At 37.0% G+C, this 21,985-nt stretch overlaps 1 protein-coding gene across 1 annotated transcript; it reads right to left on the reverse strand.

Annotated features, from left to right (window-relative positions):
- Window positions 1-1,995: 1,995 nt before the first annotated feature.
- Window positions 1,996-20,677, reverse strand: LOC113121047 (uncharacterized). The gene is made up of 13 exons (XM_026291268.1): window positions 20,650-20,677; window positions 20,343-20,383; window positions 20,140-20,182; window positions 19,686-19,833; window positions 18,071-18,111; window positions 17,412-17,437; window positions 17,261-17,337; window positions 7,197-7,402; window positions 6,402-6,652; window positions 6,103-6,219; window positions 5,745-5,895; window positions 2,398-2,445; window positions 1,996-2,293 (listed from the first exon to the last, which is right to left on the reverse strand). The coding sequence occupies exons 3-13, from the start codon at window positions 20,159-20,161 to the stop codon at window positions 2,031-2,033; spliced, it is 1,350 nt and encodes a 449-aa protein (XP_026147053.1). The 5' UTR covers window positions 20,162-20,182; window positions 20,343-20,383; window positions 20,650-20,677; the 3' UTR covers window positions 1,996-2,030.
- Between the last annotated feature and the right edge of the window lie 1,308 nt (window positions 20,678-21,985).

The following is a 21,985-nucleotide window of genomic DNA, read 5'->3' on the forward strand; positions in this document are numbered from 1 at the left end:
GAAGAGGTCACAGTGATGACTGGAGAGAAAGCGTGTAAACCTTATCATCTTTCCTTTTAAATTTCAAGAAGAGGTTGATGTGGCGAAACCTAAAATATCTGCACCAAAAATGAGACACTGCAAAGCAGCAATTGGACTGTTTTCTCCATGTGAATTGGTATTGGCTGAAAGAATGGCCAATAAAAGGCTGGAGGGCACCAGAAGCCATCAATTTTTAGATGTAAAGCCCAGTGAAGGCCTGATTGCACTGGAGTTTACGCTGGACCTTTTTAGATCAGTCCCAATACTCAACCTAATAAAATATAATGCGTTTTAAATTATGGGAATTGTGGGTGGGCTCACCCAAAGTTGTATAATCCACAATGTGATATTGCAGAACAAGTCAGCGAGCTGAATAATTCTGCAAGTGTCGACAATCACTTGTGAAATAACTTACCGTACGGCCCGCTCACCCCTGCTCACACTGCCCGAGCTCCTCGTAGGAATAGCTGTCTGCTGCCAGTTTGAACTCTTCTGATAGGATGGAGACGTGAGTGTCTGGGTAAATGCCACCAGTGCTTTTAACTCTGAAAGCTGGAGTTTATGTAACATTTTAGGATTTTTTACAGATGGATGCTACTCAAAGTGTGTCAAAGTGAGCTTACAGACTTTTCTCTGAACACACACTCTGCCTCCTTCCAAGAAAACCTCACGAGTATTTGACGCTCTGTGTTCCTGTGTGTGTGGATGAGTGTGTGTTTGCTGACGTGGAGGAAAAAAAATGAATGTGATGAATCTCTTTCTCTCAAGTGTCCATGTATTTGTCCTTAACACTTTCAAAGTAGAGTAGAGTGCTTTTCCATATTTGTATCTGAACTAAATTACATTTCAAAATGCTTTTATAATATTTTTCTAAGATAGTGGTAAGGGGTCAGAGATCAAATGGTTTTTGGTATAAGCAATGTAAAGGATTTTTTTTTATGTTCATGATTTGCACATTTGTCTAAATTCTGTAAAGGGATGAAGAATCAGATCACAAGTGCAAAGTTTAAAATAATACTAGAATGGAAGCAATTTAATCATTCAAGTCATGAGTTTCTGTAAAATCTCTTTTATGCAAATTAAAGGTCTTATATTATGAGCTCAGAAACCTTTCTGCTCTGCAGTAAAGATGAATTTGTGCAAAAGATGTTTTGCTGTTGAGTTTAAATCTGGCTTGATTTAGGATTAATCTACGGAAATGTACATGAGCCTTGGTCTATGTTCAAATGTTTTGAACATTCAAAATATGCAATGATCAATACCTTTTGGTACAAGAAATTAGCGGCTCATTTTTGAAATATGTAGACATTTTACAGTTAATTGGTTATAAGAGCGACTTAAATGGGTTTTCATTATTAACGTTAGATACCTTAATGACCAAGACTTATTTGGCACCTTTATGAATTATGAGAAGACAATGAATTTGAGACGGAAAGATGAGGGAATGAATGTGAAATACTGTTTATATTGTGTGACTGTGAGCATGTTTCAGTGTGACTCCAGATACATTTCCTCAAGCTCCTGTTAAAAAATATCTGTACTTAATTTGTTTATAATTAACTTTATTTCATTTATGTTTTATTCATCTGTTAAAATGTAAAGTACAAAAGAAAAAAGTGACCCATGTGCTTCTTCCCCACAGAACTTTTACAATGTTTTTTTTATTATTTTAATTGTATGTGGTTATTTTTCCACAGTATTATAAAATAAAACATATTTCATACTGACTCATGGTCATACAGTAACAACATCATACAGTACATACCACAAATTCTTTTGAAAAAGTACATTGACACAATCAATGCATGACAAATGAAAGAATATTTCAGAATTGTGACAGATTTCAGATTTGTGACAGATTTCAGAATTGTGACAGATTTCATTTTACGATCACTTGTGCATGTGTGATTCAGAGAAAGTAAAAAAAAAAACAAAAAAAAAAACAAAACAAAAAAAACAAACTAAGTGTGTATGCCTCTCTTCCAGATGTGAAATCTCTAAACCTGTTTTTATAAATGAGGCCCCAGTTCATTTACAAGATGATGCTCCTTCTCCTTTAGCAGTCTGCAGAACTCTGCTTTTACAGCAGCTCCTCCAGAGTCAAGAGCATCCAACAAGTGTCTCATTTTCTCTTCTCGTGTGTCTGCAGCACGAACTTTACTGTACATTTCACTATTAATCATGTCTTGGCTCATCAAACTGTCAGCAATTGCCATCACTGATGAAACTCTCTGAATGAGTTTATCTCTGTTTGTTTTCACAAATTCAGTTTCTGATTGAAACAAAAGATGTTTTAAGTTAGTCTTCAGAAGAGTGTACAGTATGTTTAAGACATAATTACAAGGATAATTCAAAAGTTCAGCATTAAAGTCAGACCTGGGATCCTTCTTTGCACAGGAGGTTCTACACCTTTACTTGGTGCAACTAATAATGAAAAATAAATAAATAAATGCATTGAGAACACTGAGAAATCTGCCAAACATTTTGAAGTCATGAAAATCTTTTGAGATCTTATTCCTTCCACACACCACAAATATGAACAAAGTAGGGTGGCCGAGACAGCTCAACATGTTGCAACTTAAGAAAACAAATGCAAATTGAAAAAACATCAGCAAATGAAGAAAAAATCTTCTAATTTTGACAACACAAGTGTTGCAAATAATCACATCATATGCATATAACGAAACGCTCTGCAAATCATCACAACACATGCATATAACGAAACGCGCTGCAAATCAATCACAACACATGCATTAACGAAATACGCTGAAAATCCTCACAACACATGCATTTAACAAACACGCTGCAAATAGCACTGACCACAATGGAAATGTTTCAAGGAGACCTCAAAAAGTGTCGGACCTGACTTGGATTTGTTTATCGTGCCGTGGCTACTGGTCAGTGGAGTTGTTGGTGAACTGAAAGGTGAGTTTTTTTTTTTTTCATGGTGTTTGTTAAACACCATGATTCCTTTATCTTTTGGATATTATTAGTCTAAATAAGCTGAATAATTACATGATTAAATGTAAAACGTTACTTAAGATGGCTAACTTTAATATTCTCAACTAAATATAATTTCAAGGTTAATGAAAATAAATTTGCAATGCTTCATTAATTGTTTCTTAATGTGTATGTGCTGTGAGGATTTGCAGCGTTTCTTCATTTATATGTGTTGTGAAGTATTTGCAGCGCGTTTCGCTATATGCATGTGTTGTGAGGATTTGCAGCTTATTTAGTTATATGCATGTGTTGTGAGGATTTGCAGCTTATTTAGTTATATGCATGTGTTGTGATGATTTGCAGCTTATTTAGTTATATGCATGTGTTGTGATGATTTGCAGCTCGGTTAGTTATATGCATGTGTTGTGATGATTTGCAGCTCGTTTTGTTATATGCATGTGTTGTGATGATTTGCAGCTCGGTTAGTTATATGCATGTGTTGTGATGATTTGCAGCTCGTTTCGTTATATGCATGTGTTGTGATGATTTGCAGCTCGGTTAGTTATATGCATGTGTTGTGATGATTTGCAGCTCGGTTAGTTATATGCATGTGTTGTGATGATTTGCAGCTCGTTTCGTTATATGCATGTGTTGTGATGATTTGCAGCTCGGTTAGTTATATGCATGTGTTGTGATGATTTGCAGCTCGTTTCGTTATATGCATGTGTTGTGATGATTTGCAGCTCGGTTAGTTATATGCATGTGTTGTGATGATTTGCAGCTCGGTTAGTTATATGCATGTGTTGTGATGATTTGCAGCTCGGTTAGTTATATGCATGTGTTGTGATGATTTGCAGCTCGGTTAGTTATATGCATGTGTTGTGATGATTTGCAGCTCGTTTCGTTATATGCATGTGTTGTGATGATTTGCAGCTCGGTTAGTTATATGCATGTGTTGTGATGATTTGCAGCTCGGTTAGTTATATGCATGTGTTGTGATGATTTGCAGCTCGGTTAGTTATATGCATGTGTTGTGATGATTTGCAGCTCGGTTAGTTATATGCATGTGTTGTGATGATTTGCAGCTCGGTTAGTTATATGCATGTGTTGTGATGATTTGCAGCTTATTTAGTTATATGCATGTGTTGTGATGATTTGCAGCTCGGTTAGTTATATGCATGTGTTGTGATGATTTGCAGCTCGTTTTGTTATATGCATGTGTTGTGATGATTTGCAGCTCGGTTAGTTATATGCATGTGTTGTGATGATTTGCAGCTCGTTTCGTTATATGCATGTGTTGTGATGATTTGCAGCTCGTTTCGTTATATGCATGTGTTGTGATGATTTGCAGCTCGGTTAGTTATATGCATGTGTTGTGATGATTTGCAGCTCGTTTCGTTATATGCATGTGTTGTGATGATTTGCAGCTCGGTTAGTTATATGCATGTGTTGTGATGATTTGCAGCTCGGTTAGTTATATGCATGTGTTGTGATGATTTGCAGCTCGGTTAGTTATATGCATGTGTTGTGATGATTTGCAGCGTGTTTCGTTATATGCATGTGTTGTGATGATTTGCAACACTTGTGTTGTCAAACTGATGAAGATGTTTTCTTCACTTGCTGATGTTTTTTCAATTTGCATGTGTTTTCTTAAGTTGCAGCGTGTTGAGCTGTCTCGGCCACCGTAACAAATCATGGACTGTCCATGCAAATAAACCTTTTAAAAAAATGTCACCAACGGTTTTTCAATATAGATGATTTTATTCTAGTTTTATTTAATAAATAATTTGATAATTTGATAAATCCTGCTGATCACCAAATACACATATAATCTGCATTACATATTTTAAGAGATTCGGCATTGCTCTCCTAAGTAGCTTTAGCACAGTTAGCACAGTTAGCCTCCCCCAAACTAACTAACAAGGAAATAGCTAGAAATGATTTATCACAGAGGAGTGTTTATAGATAAACTGAAATCTCTCCCAACCTTTCTTAAAGGGGCCATATGATGAGAGATCTGTAAAGTTGCAAAGACTAAAGTCTCAAATCCCAAGAGATATATTTTTTAATCAAAGTTAGGACTCCGCCATGCCCTCCTAAAACGGCTCATTCAAACACATCCCCACAGGTCTACGTCACTATGTGGAAATATTTGCTATGACAATCTGGTGCTTCTGAATCAGCTACTGTATGTTTTGTTAATAGTTTAAGTATTTACTATTGAATGTTCAAACGTGAAGTTTTCCGCGTCACACGTGTGTGTGTGTGTTTGATGTGTGAAAGGTTTCTGATGTGTGAGAAAGAGAGACCTAGTCACACAGTGGAGTCACCTTGTGTATTGCAAACACAGCTTCATCACTGTGTCTGTCACTCCACTCTGTTCCTCTTTCTCGCTTGAACTGATGATAAAACTAAGGACAGTATTAACTGTCTTTACATTTATTTTGAAAGATGAAGCTGCGATTATGGAAAGGGGCGTTACATTTCAGATGAGTGCCTGCTGTGTTTGGCCAATCGCAATGCACTGGGTCAGTTGGCCAATCAGAGCAGACTGTGCTTGTCAAAAGGAGGGACTTTGTAGAAAACGATGCATTTGAGAGAGATGGGACATAGAGGACCTACAATGATGTACAGTATTTGAAAAATAATGTGGTTTTTTTTTTTTTTACATCAAAGCATGTCAACATATTCTGTTACATCAACTACACAAAATAATGATCTTTTAAAAAGCACCACATGACCCCTTTAAATATTTTACTCCTACAACAGAATTTCATGAGTACCTGTAAGAAGAATTCGCCGTGTTTTCCACACTTCCTTCCCATCTCGAGTTTCCAAAACACCCAATCGGATCTCCTCAATGTTGACATCCAAAAACACTTCAAACGTGGGATGATAGTTTGGGCCAAAAGGATCAAGCTCAAACATCTCACTCTATAAAAAAAAAAAAAAAAAAAAAAAAAATACACCAATGTTAAAGACAACATTATAAAGTGCTTAGTTCTGACTCTGGATTCTGACTGAAAGAGTTACATTTGAAGGCCTTAAGAAGTTGTTAAACTGTTATACATCAATTACCCAAATGTCTAATGAAAACTGGAATTACAGAGCGATTCAATGTTATTCAGTAAATATCGTTACCACTGGTTGCACTTCACAATCCTCTGGCTGACAACACAGACTGTATTGTTTTTTAGGAAACAGCTGACATTTTGAACTTGTCTCAATGTATTTTTTATCCAGGTGCCAGCGCTGGACCTTGTGGGGGAAGGGAGGGGGGATAATATACAAAAGCATTAATAATGTATATATACAAATATGCTCAATGTGTTCAAGCTTTGAAACATAAAGGTTTTTATTTTATACTATTGTTTAATACTCTTTTACATTTGAAAGCACATGGCGGGGAAAAAAGGATCAATGCGTTCAGATAGTAGTACCTCTGATACTGGAACATTCCCTGGAAGCAAGTGGACATTAAGTATTTTCTGTTTAACAGTTACAGGTCGAAGAAAGAGCAAAACCTGGCCTTTAATGGGGAAGCCCAATTTTTTTTTAATCCAGATGAGCCCAAAAATGCTGAGATCTCTGATGTCAATGATCACATGAGTTTCTGTCACTCTGAGTGGCTGTATTATTTCTACATTACCACCAGTGACATGTGCTACAGCCAAACAGTCCTTGTTTTCTTCTGCAAAAAACATTTAAGAATTTTGTTCTTGGGTAAAATAAAGGTATTGTTTTCTAAATATACAGTGACAAACATTTTGACATTAAGTGCTCTCATGGCTTGTTTCCTCCGAGTGGTGGTAGGATGGTACACACTGATCTGGCATGGCATGTCTTTTTTTCCTTGTAGCATGTGCATGTGATGATTCTCTGTCAAATAATCAGCTTTCTGCAGTGAGTCTAACTCCACCCTTTAGGTATTTGAGTACTGTGCAAAGGAAGGGTTGGTGCTGTCGCTATTTTGGTACCAACTTCTAACAATGAAACCCAAAATATTTACATACTGTACTGTACTGTACTAAACTGAACCACTCGGAGGAAATGAGCCAGGTATGTAAACATTAAGATCTGTCATTACACTTCTTGCTAATTATTTACATAAATATTATTCACACTTAAGTAATTTGATAAGTAAATTATCAGTCACTGTTCCATAAATTCTATACAACTGGTCAAGTCAATCACTGTGAAACACATTAACATTTAGGGTGCAGAAATAAACATACCAGAGAATATCACACAGTGCTGAAAGTGTAGATGTGAGACTGAACCTGCAGAACATTCAATGTTGTACAAGGGCCCTGCAGGCTGCACCTGACCCAGACCAGAATCCCATGAGACTGTGTTATACAGCACCTCTCCTTCATCCTCCATCACAAACACAAGGCTGGTCAGACTGCACTGAAACTGACCAGCATGTGAACACACAAACCTGGAAGACAGAATATTTTCATTTTATTAAACAAATTGGCCTGCATATTTTATTATGTGATAACACTGGAGATAAAAAAAAAAGATTTGGGATGTTTGAATCAAGGTTTTGGAAAAATTTATGCAAACAAATCCAAATAACAACATAATTTTTCCCAAGCAAAAGGTTCAGAGTACTTAAGGAAAAGATACTAAAGTATTAGTTTAGATACTAATACTAATAGATACTGTAGGAGCAATGTAATGGTAAAATCATGTGACCTAATGTTTAAGGGAATGTCATTCATTAAGTGGGGTTAAAAACACCTGTGGGGTGTGCGGAAGGAAGGGAAGAATGGGGGTGAGTGCTGGAGCACATATTTTGTTGACCATTACAAGCCTGTACAAAGCTGTACAAATAAAACAACGTTTAAGCTTTTAAGGAAACGCGTCACGAAAGTTATTCCTCCACTCAGCTCCTTACCGGTCTTTGGATTGTTCATTTTGCGCCGCTACAAGTTAGTGAACAAAATTGTTTGTTTGAGAACCTTCTGGGAACTTTCTGATGATCAAATTGTGGTTTTATCCAAAGGACTATCTTTTGTGCCTACTAGTGGTGTTAATTGTTTTGGTCTAAAAGTGGATCTGTTTAAATGTTTTAGACAGATGAAACTCAGTATTTTTTCTCCAAATCAGAATCGGGTTTATTTACGACACCTTTTAAACCTAAAAGTAATTTTTGCCCTAATGTGTCTAACCACACTATTCATACTTTTTGTCGTTTGGTTAAACAAGAGGTGATGGAAGCTTGTTCTTCTAGTAATACAATTTCTCATAATCTTTCATTAAATGAGAAAAAAGCTTTGACCGAATTGATAAGTGACCCATCATTATAAAACCTGCTGATAAAGGAGGGGCTATTGTAATCCAAGATACGAAAAAATACTAACACGAAATTCTTTCACAATTACAGATTATTAAGTTTTATAAAAAACTTCCCAGTGATCCTACCAACACTTATCAATCTGAGATATTGTAATTTTTAACAAATGCTAAAACAGAAGGCTGGATATCTCAATCGGAGTTAAAATCTTTGTATAGTCAACACCCGATTAGACCTGTTTTTTATACTCTTCCTAAAATTCATAAGAGACTTATCGACCCTCCAGGTCGTCCAATTGTGGCACAGACTAATTCCCTCTTATCTCCTTTATCTCAGTATGTTGATTTTTTTTATAAAACCTTTTGTTTATTCGTTACCTACTTACATAAACAACTTTATCAACAAGATTCCCGAGTTATATGATTTACCGGATATTTCTTTATTATTAACTTTGGACAAAACAAGTCTATATACTAACATTTCACATGAAAAAGGACTTATTGCCCTTAGACATTATCTTTCGTTACGCGAGGACTCTAGTCCACCATTAGACTTTATCATCGAGATGGCTTCGTACCTTTTGAAATATAATTATTTTAGTTTTGATAAGGATTTTTTTCTTCAGATAAGTGAGACAGCAATGGGCTCGAATTTTGCCCCTAACTATGCAAATCTATTTATGTTTTTTTTTTTAAGAGAGTTATGTATTGAATACAGAAAATAATCCTTTCTATTCAAAGATCATCAAATGGATACATTGACGATATTTTCTGTGTCTTTTTGGGTGATCACGATGAGGCTCGAGAATTTGTGACATATTTGAATAGCTTGGTTGACGACTTGGATTTTACTTCTGAAATTAATCCGTCTATAGTACACTTCCTTGATATGTGGATACAGAAGAACGAAGGCAGTTTGACTACAACTTTGTTTACAAAAGAGACCGATCGTAACACACTTTTACTCGCTACCAATTTTCATCCGACTTTTTTAAAAAAGGACTACATAAGAGTCAGTTCTACAGACTGAGGAGGATTTGTTATTCTGATTCCGACTTTATTGAGAAATCGAAAATCATGAAAAATAAATTTTTGAACAGAGGTTACCCTTTAGATTGGGTTGATGAAGGCTTTAATACAGCTTTTAAAAAGACGCGGTCTGAATTGCTAAAAAAGAAGACAAGAAAAACAAGAAAGTATTCTTTTGCTTTTATTACAACATATGCACCTAAGTATTACATGATAAAATCTATTTTAAAAAAAGACTGGCATTTGTTGTCTTCTGATTCGGAGCTTAGCGATATTTTTAGACATCCTCCTTTGATTTTACACAAACGCGCTAGGAATTTAAAAGACAGCTTGGTACATGCTCGTTTTCAGAGCGTTAGCCCTCGTGCATCTCAGAGTTTACTTAGTCCTATACAAAAGGGCAATAATCGTTGTGGGAATTTTGCTCAGTGTATCAATACTTTTAAAACATAATTTTTTTGTAATCCTAGAACTGGCAAAAAATATAGCATCAAATCTGTGATTACTTGTAGCCTGGGTGCCAGCCCGAACCCCGCCCACAACATTTTTTGGACGGGAAGTTCGGTCTGGACTCGATCCATTGAGGTGTAATTATGCTCGGCTCCCAGAAGGCCGAGCCAATCAAATTGCCAGGGCGGGCTTTAATCGATGACGGACAGGCTATCTGTGGTTACGTAACCACCCACGTCATCAAAGAGCACTTGAGCGCTCTTTCGTCGTCTTTCCATTTTTTAAAGTTAGTCAAGTCGCGTTGCAACCGTGTAATAAAGTTGAGACAGGGCCGACAAATGCGATAATATTTATTTTCATTATTGTTGAGATCTAATCCTAGACAGCGATCTTATTCGTATATACATGCACCTTTTGTGTTTCTCTCAAAAATGTTATTCATGCTTGTAAGTACTCCGCAAATTCTTAAATTCCTTTTACAACAGCGGCAAAGATCGTTTACACTCATTACTTTCCTACTTCTTCCAGTTCCAGCGTGCGTGCGTGCAGTTGAACTCGAGGCGTTTCTCAATGTCAAGGATACTTCCTTGGTAGGACTGATCCTTCCAAGTCACTTCCTTCAGAGGCTAGGTGAGACTCCTCTTTAGCATACGGAGAACACGTAAATGGAACAGGCTAGCAAGTGCACGTAATTGCGTCATTACGTCAGTGAAAAGGTCCGTTTGAATGGTATCATTAAATTACTTTGGACAACTTAACTAGTTATTTATAAAAGAAATGCCGTTGATGCAACCAATTGTTAAATGACAGGTCCGGTTCAGTTAACCATTTGTATTTGTATAATTTACAATATCAATACAATATCAATACGGTAGTAATTTGTACTGGCATTTAAACGTCAAACTTTACTTATATTTACTACAGTTATAACAAATGTTTGGTAACGTAAATAAAAACCGTTAACGTTCGACATTTTTTAATTTTTGAACTAACGTTAGATAGCAAAGCTGCGCGCATAGGATTGTGGGTGATTTGAGAGCGTGAAGAGCGCGAAGGATACACATATGCATCCTTTCCTGTGTATGGGATATTCTTCGAACGAAGGACTCAGTCCTTGGTTGAAATTCCGAGGATCCTCGACATTGGAACAGTCCTTCGACGGATGTCAATGACGTAGCATCCTCGAAATACTGGCTTCCGAGGATCCTTCCTTGACATTGAGAAACACCTTCGGTTGACAACTATGCGTCGCTCAACATACGTCTCTGCTCTGATTGGTTGTAGGTCTATCCAATTGAGTGCAGAGGGTTTTTTTTACTGGTTCGGTTAAGACACGCCCCATAATTCAAGTGCAATGGAGCAGTATCAGACTCACATTCTGCCTAGAATATGAGTATGACGAAGTCAGGCTAGATTACTTGTGTTTCCACTCATGTTGTGTATTTGATCCGTTGTCCTTGTGGTATAGGCTATGTGGGAAAAACGTTGCGTCAATTGAAACAAAGAATTAGTGAACATAAGAGTTCGATCAGAAGAAAAGATCTAAATTATCCAGTTGCGGCACATTTTTTAACTTTACAATCACAATGTAACCTCTTTACGCTTTTGTGGGATTGAGAAAGTAACTTTGCCACCTAGAGGTGGAGACATTGAATTACTTCTACAGAGATGCGAACTGTTTTGGATTTACACCCTTCAAACTTTATCACCTATGGGTATGAACGATGAAGCATTATTTAATGTAATGTTATAGTCATGCAATTGTTTTGAATGAGGTTTTGTTTTTACTATGTATTCACGATGAGTTTGAGTGACTATGGAGCCTGACTGATTGTTATAACTGTTTAGAATTACAATTTGATGCTGTTTGATGACGATGTGTTGATTATGTGTCTTTTGGATGATTTTGTTAACCTATAGGGGGATCTTGATTGTTGGAACTATAATAATGTGTAACTGTTTATGATGTGGTGCTTATTATGTACTCCCAATGAGCTTAATTCTGTGCAGATGTAGCTCTGTTAATTGGTCATGTGTTTATCTTAAAAGAGATGAATTTGAACATTTGTATACTCCTGATGAAGGTCGTGTGACCGAAACGTTGGTGTGATTAAAATTGTATTTTGCAAGTTAAGATAGTGTGCGGGAGTTCCTTATATGTTGTTTGAGAACGTGAAAGCGTTTACTTTGGATTCAGGAGCCAAGCCCTCACGCTTAGACTGGATGGAAAGGAAGTGCAGGCTGCGCAGCACCGACTGAAGGGGATTTACAAGCTTGTTTTAACAAGAAGGATCATTGCACATTGGACTTCCAAAGCAACGAGACTGATGTCTTTGGATACGTTCGTTGCTAATAATCATCACACAATTGGACGTTCAAGGCAGCAGGATTGACAGCTTCGGATATGTTTGGTTTGCCAATGTTGAACTGGTAGGACATTGGGTTCTCACGTATTTGTTTGTCTTTGCGGATGATTTGAAACTGTGTGGCAGTTTGCAGTGTGTTTACGATTGTTGCAGCGCTGTTGGAGTGTGCTTGATGAATCGTTGTTTAGACTGCTGGGCTTTTGCGACTCTATTGGGGTTGAAAAATCCATTGATATGCGTTGTTTTGGATTGTGTTCACTTGTCTTCGGAATTGTCTTATGCTGTATTTAACCGAACTGTTGGAGTGTGTTTGGTGAATCGTTGTTTAGACTGTTGGGCTTTTGTGAGTCTATCGAAGTTGTGCTGCATATCCAATGATATGTGGTATTTGAATTGTTCGCTTGCGTGTCGTATTTAGACGCGCTGTGTGCGTGCTTCAATCATGAGTGAGATTGAAACCGGTGCAGATGTTGAACTTGAACCGGACAAAAGAAGAAGAAAAGTTCAGCTCACAGCAAATGCTTTGACTTATAAACTTGAGCAACTTCAGAAAGAACGAAAAAGAAACGTAAATGTGATTAAAAGTTATATAGCAGCCATCAAAGAACTCACGCTGAAAAATGAGAACGTCTCCGCTGTACAGTCTGAACTTGAATCTTTGGAGCAAACTTTTAAAGAGACAGTTAATCTTCATGATTCAGTGATCCTATTATTGCCTATTGATGAGCAAAAGTGGTTTTCAAGCATCTATAAATACAGTGATTAATTTATAAAAGAGACCAATGAATGGATACATGGAATTAAGAAAGGCCATGAGGATAACCAGGATCAACAGTTGAAAACAGTTGAATGCCCTTCGAATGATCCAGAAACCGAGAATATGCCTCAAATTTCCATGCAGAATCAAGATGATATAAACCCAAGTGACAGTATCTCTAATATAGGAAGTAAAGGATCAAGTCAACGTAGTGCTGCCACAAGAAGTTCAACCACATCAACAACTTCTTCGACCCGCATTAAGGCAGAGGCTGACATTGCAGCTTTTCTGGTACATCAAAATTTAATGAAGGAAAAACACGCAATTGAAGAAAAGGAACATACCTTAAGGAAACAGAAAGAGGATTTTGAATTGCGAATGGAGATTGCTGCAACTATGGCAAAAGTGAAAGTGCTTAAAGGTTCTAGTGTGCATCGTGTTAAAAGTGATGTGACTCATCGTTCTGATGTAATGAATCCATATTTTGATAAAGGACAACAGGCAACACAGCCACTCAGTGCTGATGCACATTCGTTTACTCCTAGAGCTGAGACGCAACAAATTGTTTCATCTATGGGTGATGGCAGTGAAGGTGCCAAGCCAAAGGGGAACGTTTCTAACATAATTTATTCCCAGAATATGAACATCTCAAAATTAAGTAAAACCAATCCAGGTGGTTATGTGAATTCTGGTCCAGGAAATAAGGATTAAGTTCTCCATATTTTCAATAAGCAAAATGAAATAACATCTTTACTGATTCAGCAACCGTGTTTGTCATCTTTGCCAAAAAGGGAAATTCAAGTGTTTGATGGAAACCCTCTGCAATATCATGCCTTTATGAAATCCTTTGAAAGTTGTGTGGAGCGTAAAACCGAAAGCTCTAGCGATCGCTTATATTTTCTTGAACAATATACCAGGGGTCATCCAAAGGAGATTATAAAAAGTTGCCAGCATATGCCTGCCGACCGTGGGTATTTAAGAGCCAAGGGTTTGCTACAAGAGCATTTTAGTGACCAGTATATAATTGCATTTACTTATATGGACAAGTTCATTCTTTCATGGGCAAGTATCAAAAGTGAAGATGTCAGAGCTTTACAGGATTATAGTCTGTTTCTAAGAAGCTGTTGTAATTCAAAAGAGGGATCCTGGCTACCATGAGCTCTGTCTATGATCCTTTAGGAATCCTGTCTCCTGTAATTTTATATGCAAAAAAGATCTTGCAAGATTTGTGCAGGAAGAAATTAGGCTGGGACTAAATTATTCCAGCTTCAAATGCTTAGGCATGGATCAAGTGGTTGGATGGATTGCGTGAATTGGAAAGCTTCAACATTGATAGATGCTTCAAACCAATGGATTTCGGAGAGGTAAGAACAGCACAATTACACCACTTTTCTGATACAAGTGAAGATGGTTATGGAGTAGTTTCTTATCTGCTTTTGCATAATGTTGACTCACAAGCACATGTTGCCTTTGTTATGGGGAAAGCTAGAGTAGCTCCTTTGAAGCTAGTATCTATACCTCGAATGGAACTCACCGTTGCGACACTGGCAAGTCGAATGGATTCATTGTGGAGATTAGAACTGTGCATGGACCTTCAAGAATCTGTCTTCTGGACCGACAGTACTTCTGTACTTAAATACATCAAAAATGAAGTCTCTAGGTACCGAACCTTTGTTGCCAACCGAGTTTCGGAAATCCTTAAGGTGTCTCGATCATCACAATGGCGGTATGTGAATACTGCAATGAATCCAGCAGATATAGCTTCTAGAGGTTTGAAAGTGGAAGCATTCCTGAAGAACAAGAATTGGGTGCTTGGACCTAAGTTTTTTTCTTTTGCCTGAACAGGAGTGGCCGGTTAATCCTATTGACCTGGGGGAATGTTCACCAGATGATCCAGAGATAAAGGCAAGTGTTACAGTCAATGCTGTACAAATAGAGAATACAGACGTTACAACATTCTTCATCCAGTATTTCTCCTCTTGGATTCACTTGAAGAGGTCGGTGGCCTGGATCCTTAGATTTAGGCAATTGCTCTTCAATCTAAGTCAAAAGAGGAAATCACTAAGTACGTACTTAATGCAGTCTTGCATGGATAAAAACCACCAAAGACAACACTTAAAAGAGGAAATGGAAAAATTTAAAGCACAATGTGACAGAAGTGAGCTTTCTGTGGCAGAGCTAAGTAAAGCTGAATTAGCAGTAATTGGTTACTGCCAAAGGAGAAAATACTCTGATGAACTTTCAAGCTTGCAAAAGGGAGAAAATGTGAAAAAGAACAGTCACATTTATAAGCTTAATCCTATCCTTGAAGATGATGTTTTAAGAGATGGCGGACGTTTGAGTAGGGCAGTTATGCCTGAAGAGACAAAACATCCCGTTATACTTGCTAAGGATTTTCACATCTCGGATATTATTCTTAGACACATTCATCAAGAGGTGGGTCATGGTGGTCGAAACTATATGCTATCAAGGATGCATCAGAGGTACTGGATACCTGGTGCCAGTATAGTCATAAGGAAGATATTGTCCAAGTGCATAATCTGCAAGCGTTTGCAAGCAGTTCCAGTGTATCAACAGATGGCGAGCCTACCGGTGAATAGAATTTCTCCAGATAAACCTCCATTTACGTTCATTGGAGTCGACTGTTTTGGACCCTTTGAAATAAAGAGCAGGAGAAGTATTGTGAAGAGATACGGAGTCATCTTCACATGCTTAGCCATTCGTGCTATTCATATTGAAGTGGTACAATCATTGGATACTGATTCCTTTTAATGCACTGCGAAGATTTATCTCCAGACGTGGACAAGTCTTGGAAATGCAATCTGACAATGGTACAAATTTTGTGGGAGTGGAATGCGAGTTAAGACAAGCAATTGAAGGCTGGAACCAATCTCGGATCAACAATATGCTTCTGCAGAAGGGAATAAAGTGGATTTTTAATCCTCCAACTGGTTCCCATCACGGAGGTATATGGGAAAGAATGATTAGGTCTGTAAGGAAAGTACTTAATACCACCTTAAGAACACAAACTCTGAACGAAGAAGCCCTTCATACAGTTCTATGTGAAGCTGAGGCTATTATTAATGGACGTCCCATTACTAAGGAATCTTCTGACACCTAATCATCTGCTGCTGTTAAAGACTACTCCATCATTACCTCCAGGGATCTTTCAAAAGGATGATATATATGCTCGTCGTCGATGGAAACAGGTGCAATATATATCAGATCTGTTCTGGAAACGATGGATAAAGGAGTACTTGCCTCAATTGCAAGAGCGGCAAAAATGGTCATCTCCATCTCGCAACTTCTTTCCAGGTGATATTGTGCTTTTGGTTGATGACTCAGCACCACATAACGGGGAAAGTGATTCAAACATTTCCAGATAATCAAGGTTTTGTTCGTCAAGTGAGACTTCAGACCAAGACAAACCGTTTGATCAGACCAGTGACAAAAATCTGCCTTCTGCAAGAGGTGGATATTTGATATTTTCCTGAAATGGAATTACTTTTAACACAGAGACGGATTTATTACACGTATTACATTGACATGCCACATATTTCTCACTCCGTGCTGACACTCTTTTTATGGACTTTATTTCTCATTCAGTACTGAAGAATTGATGTATTGTAAATGTGTAAACATTTATGATTGATTTAAAGAAAAAAAGTTCAACATTCTTTTGTATTTTGAGATCTTGTATTTATAAATGTCTCCTACTGGTATTTAATATAATTATTAATTTATAATAATTAGGGGCTGGTATGTAGGAGCCATGTAATGGTAAAATCATGTGACCTAATGTTTATGGGAGTGTCATTCATTAAGTGGGATTAAAAACACCTGTGAGGTGTGCGGGAGGAAGGGAAGAATGGGGGTGAGTGCTGGAGCACATATTTTGTTGACCGTTACAAGCCTGTACAAATAAAACAACGTTTAAGCTTTTAAGGAAACGCGTCACGAAAGTTATTCCTCCACTCAGTTCCTTAGCGGTCTTTGGATTGTTCATTTTGCGCCGCTACAGATACTAATTGATTAGAACTTTTAAAGGTGCTGTATGTAGGATTGACACCAAGTGGTTGAACTAGGTATTGCAGTCCTCATTCAAAATATTGGATTTTTTTCACCCAGCATCCTCCTCCTCACTTGACACTCTCACAGGTTGAAAGATTGACGACACCAACAGGAATGTGCGCACGTGACAATTAATTAATGAAATGAAATAAGCTGGGGGGTTTTCCGCCAAACTGGCAACCCGAGGTACCGAAATACAATTGGGTAAAATGGCAGTGGGCAGGTTTCACAAACCAAAACAAAGACCGACATCCCGCCCTGTTTCTTAAATATCTGCAAACATATTACGGTAGAGTCAAACCTTAGCTTTTTACAAAAAACATACCTGTATATAGTCTTGTGTTTTTCCTGATCATCTCGCTGAACACACTCAGGTGTGAACACTTCTCCATAATCTGAGGACTTAAATAAAGAAAGGAATGATCTTCTTATTCTGAACATGATGACAGAAGGAACACATGAAAGCTGAAACTCACTGATTGTCCTGAAGATGATTCCGCTCCTAATAAAGAGGAAGACACAAATCATTAGACTCACAAGTTTTAAACTTTCAAACAGACAGAAAATTTGCTATTAAGCTCTGTGGCTAAAAAACCAAGCCATTTAATATAAAACTGAAGAAATATAATAATAATAATAATAATACTGAAAGCAAAATTAAAAAGAAACAATGAAAAGCAAATAAATATTTGCAAAACAGTGAGTTCCTTAAGTGAGTGAGTGAGTGAGTGAGTCGTGGCCTAATGGTTAGAGAGTCGGACTCGCAATCAAAGGGTTGTGAGTTCGAGTCTCGGGCCGGCAGGAATTGTAGGTGGGGGGAGTGCATGTACAGTGCTCTTCCCACCTTCAATACCACGACTGAGGTTCCCTTGAGCAAGGCATCGAACCCCCAACTGCTCCCCGGGCACCGCAGCATGAATGGCTGCCCACTGCTCTGGGTGTGTGTTCACAGTGTGTGTGTGCACTTTGGATGGGTTAAAAGCAGAGCACGAATTCTGAGTATGGGTCACCATACTTGGTCGTATGTCAGGTCACTCACTCACTTCTTCATGTAGACACAAACACAGCAACAAACTGTACTGTTCATCAGCTCAAAATAGAGATCTCATATTTTACAGAAAGAATATAAGCCTACTTTGGAGACGCATTACATCAGGATTCATTCCGAATCTGCGCCTCTTAATAAAGAGAGAATGATGGGTGTTAAGCAGTTCATGAACAAGTAAACAGAGTCATGCAGCAATTCAATAAAGAGCTTTGAAGTATCATTGTAACAAACACACATTGTAGAAAATTTTCCAAGATCACTTACAGGAGATGACTCAGATTTAATCTGTGTGTCTGGCTCTGCATGAAAAGAACTGGTTAGAGCTCAAACCAGTTGGAATAATTACACATACAATTTGACATTATGTTTATTTAGTTGGAACATTTACTGTCCAGTGCTTACGATTCAGGTAGAGATTTCATAATCTGTATTATGAGTCTCTATTTAAAGGCCACTGTAGGCTATACTTAACTTTTGATGGTTAAACAAGAACCATTAATACAGTACCACTCAAACTTCAATTTAATTATTTTGATTGCAAGTCCCCCTGTCTAACTGGGAAAGATTAATAATTGCCATTCTTATCCAATGAAAAATAACTAAGACCGTGATGAGATGAAGATGGGCTCGAGGTTTCTCCCCTGAACCTCCGGAGGTCTGTGCACAAAGCGGTTACTATCTCAGAATCATCCCAGTTTAAATAAAAAATGTAGGCATTTGTTACTTTACTGCTCTTAAGCAGGCGCACTTCTGAATAGGATGTCCAGGATTGCTGTATTATTTTCCACAATATTTCTCCTCATTTATTTTGAGCTTTGTCGAGTATCTATTTTATTGTGATGTAAAGATTCTCTGACTGACATTGACTTCCACTTTCATCAGGAACACTGACGTTTCAAAAAAATTAAATCAATATTAAGAAGATCCTGAAAATGGAAATAAACAGCAGAGTTAGGTAACGATGTAATCTTCATTTACTAGATTGAAACATTTATAAGAAACTGACCAGCATGTGAACACACAAACCTGGAAGACAGAATATTTTCATTTTATTAAACAAAATGGCCTGCATATTTTATTATGTGATAACACTGGAGATAATGCAAAAAAAAAAAAAAAAAGATTTGGGATGTTTGAATCAAGGTTTTGGAAAAATTAATGCAAACAAATCCAAATAACAACATAATTTTTCCCAAGCAAAAGGTTCAGAGTACTAAAGGAAAAGATACTAAAACAATTGTAGTATCTTTTCCTTTAGTACACTTTTAATTGATTAGAACTTTTAAAGGTGCTGTATGATTGAACTAGGTATTGCAACCCACATTCAAAATATTGGATTTTTTTCACCCAGCACCCTCCTCCTCACTTGACACTCTCACAGGTTGAAAGATTGACGACACCAACAGGAATGTGTGCACGTGACAATGAATTAATGAAATGAAATGAAAAGCTGGGGAGTTTTCCACCAAACTGGCAACCCGAGGTGCCGAAATACAATTGGGTAAAATGGCAGTGGGGGGGTTTCACAAACCAAAACAAAGACCGACATCCCCCACGGCATTTTCAAAGGAGAATAACTGACTGTAGCATTGTTTTTCAGATAAACAAGTTTGTGAACTTAGCATGCTTCTTAAATATCTGCAAACATATTATGGTAGAGTAAATTCTTAGCTATTTACAAAAAAACACAAGTGTTCCATACCTGTATATAGTCTTGTGTTTGTCCTCATCATCTCGCTGAACACACTCAGGTGTGAACACTTCTTCATCATCTGAGGCCTGAAATAAAGAAAGGAATGATCTTCTTATTCTGAACATGACGACAGATTGTTCTGAAGATGATTCCACTCCTAATAAAGAGGAAGAAACAAATCATTAGACTCACAAGTTTCAAACTTTCAAACAGCCAGAAAATTTGCTATTAAGCTCTGTGGCTAAAAACCAAGCCATTTAATATAAAACTGAAGAAATATAATAATAATAATAATAATAATAATAATACTGAAAGCAGAATTAAAAAGAAACAATGAAAAGCAAATAAATATTTGCCAAAACACTGAGTTGCTTCATGCAGACACAAACACAGCAGCTAATGACAACGTTCATCAGCAGTCAGCGTAGTGCTCTCACATTAAAAGATCAAAATATTAGCTTACCTTTGCGTATTTTAAACCTCATAGACGGATCCAAAACTTCTCTCTCAATAAAGAGAGAAAAAATTGTGTTTGAGCAGTTTATGGACATGAAATAAACAGACACACACAACATTAGGTGAAAATAAAGAGCTTTCATGTCCTTCTTAGAGCACCATGGGCTTATTATAACAAACACACACTATAGAAAATTACTTGTCACTTACTTCAGCTGAAATTGAAGAAAGATACCCCACTGAGCTTGACCCTAATTGAAAAGAAGTGGTTAGAGGTCATGTCAGCTGGATTTAGGACACACGTATGCAATTTGATCTGATGTTGATTTAGTAGAAACCGTTTAGTGCCCAACACTTAATTTACCCTTTATTATTATTATTCTGGTAGAGACCTCATAATCTATAGTCATTTAATGACACTGCATTTCTTCATGTAGACACAAACACAGCAACAAACTGTACTGTTCATCAGTTCAAAATAGAGATCTCATATTTTACAGAAAGAATATGAGCCTACTTTGAGAATACTTTACATCAGGTTTCTTTCTGAATCTGCACATCTTAATAAAGAGAGAATGATGAGTGTTAAGCAGTTCATGAACATGAAGTAAACAGAGTCATGCAACAATAAAAAATAAAGAGCTTTGAAGTATCATTATAACAGACACACATTGTAGAAAATTTTCCAAGATCACTTACAAAAAATGATTTCATCTTTATCTTTGTGTCTGGCTCTGCATGAAAAGAACTGGTTAGAGCTCATAACAGTTGGAATAATTACACATACAATTTGATATTATGTTGATTTAGTTGGAACATTTACTGTCCAGTGCTTACGATTCAGGTAGAGATTTCATAATCTGTATTATGAGTCTCTATTTAAAGGCCACTGTAGGCTATACTTAACTTTTGATGGTTAAACAAGAACCATTAATACAGTACCACTCAAACTTCAATTTAATTATTTTGATTGCAAGTCCCCCTGTCTAACTGGGAAAGATTAATAATTGCCATTCTTATCCAATGAAAAATAACTAAGACCGTGATGAGATGAAGATGGGCTCGAGGTTTCTCCCCTGAACCTCCGGAGGTCTGTGCACAAAGCGGTTACTATCTCAGAATCATCCCAGTTTAAATAAAAAATGTAGGCATTTGTTACTTTACTGCTCTTAAGCAGGCGCACTTCTGAATAGGATGTCCAGGATTGCTGTATTATTTTCCACAATATTTCTCCTCATTTATTTTGAGCTTTGTCGAGTATCTATTTTATTGTGATGTAAAGATTCTCTGACTGACATTGACTTCCACTTTCATCAGGAACACTGACGTTTCAAAAAAATTAAATCAATATTAAGAAGATCCTGAAAATGGAAATTAACAGCAGAGTTAGGTAACAATGTAATGTTCATTTACTAGATTGAAACATTTATAAGACAAGATTTTTGTTGGCTTGATAAAATCTTAACTTAAAATGTAAAATGGTTTGAAGGTCAGGATAGATAGATAGATAGATAGATCGATAGATCATGAAACATTTATATGTGTCGTGGATATAGAATATTTTTTAAATCTTGCCCTATAAATAATTTTGTAGATCCCTGTCCCCATGAGTTAATAGGAAGTGGCCTACTTTTGTCAAATGAGGGAAATTTATGAACAGAAACAACAATATTCCAAATTTTGATCGGAATCCGGGATGTATAGGTTACCCTTATAGGAAAACATAGGCTATTAAATACTATTATAATAAATAATTAGGCCGTATTATAGGCTAGTTCACTCACTTTCAGGCTCCGCCATCTTGATTGATCGACTTTATCTCGAGGTTTAAGTGGAACTATTTGAATAGTGTT

This window comes from Carassius auratus, chromosome 2 (genome assembly GCF_003368295.1).
Source record: "Carassius auratus strain Wakin chromosome 2, ASM336829v1, whole genome shotgun sequence".
NCBI classification, from domain to species: Eukaryota; Metazoa; Chordata; class Actinopteri; order Cypriniformes; family Cyprinidae; genus Carassius; species Carassius auratus.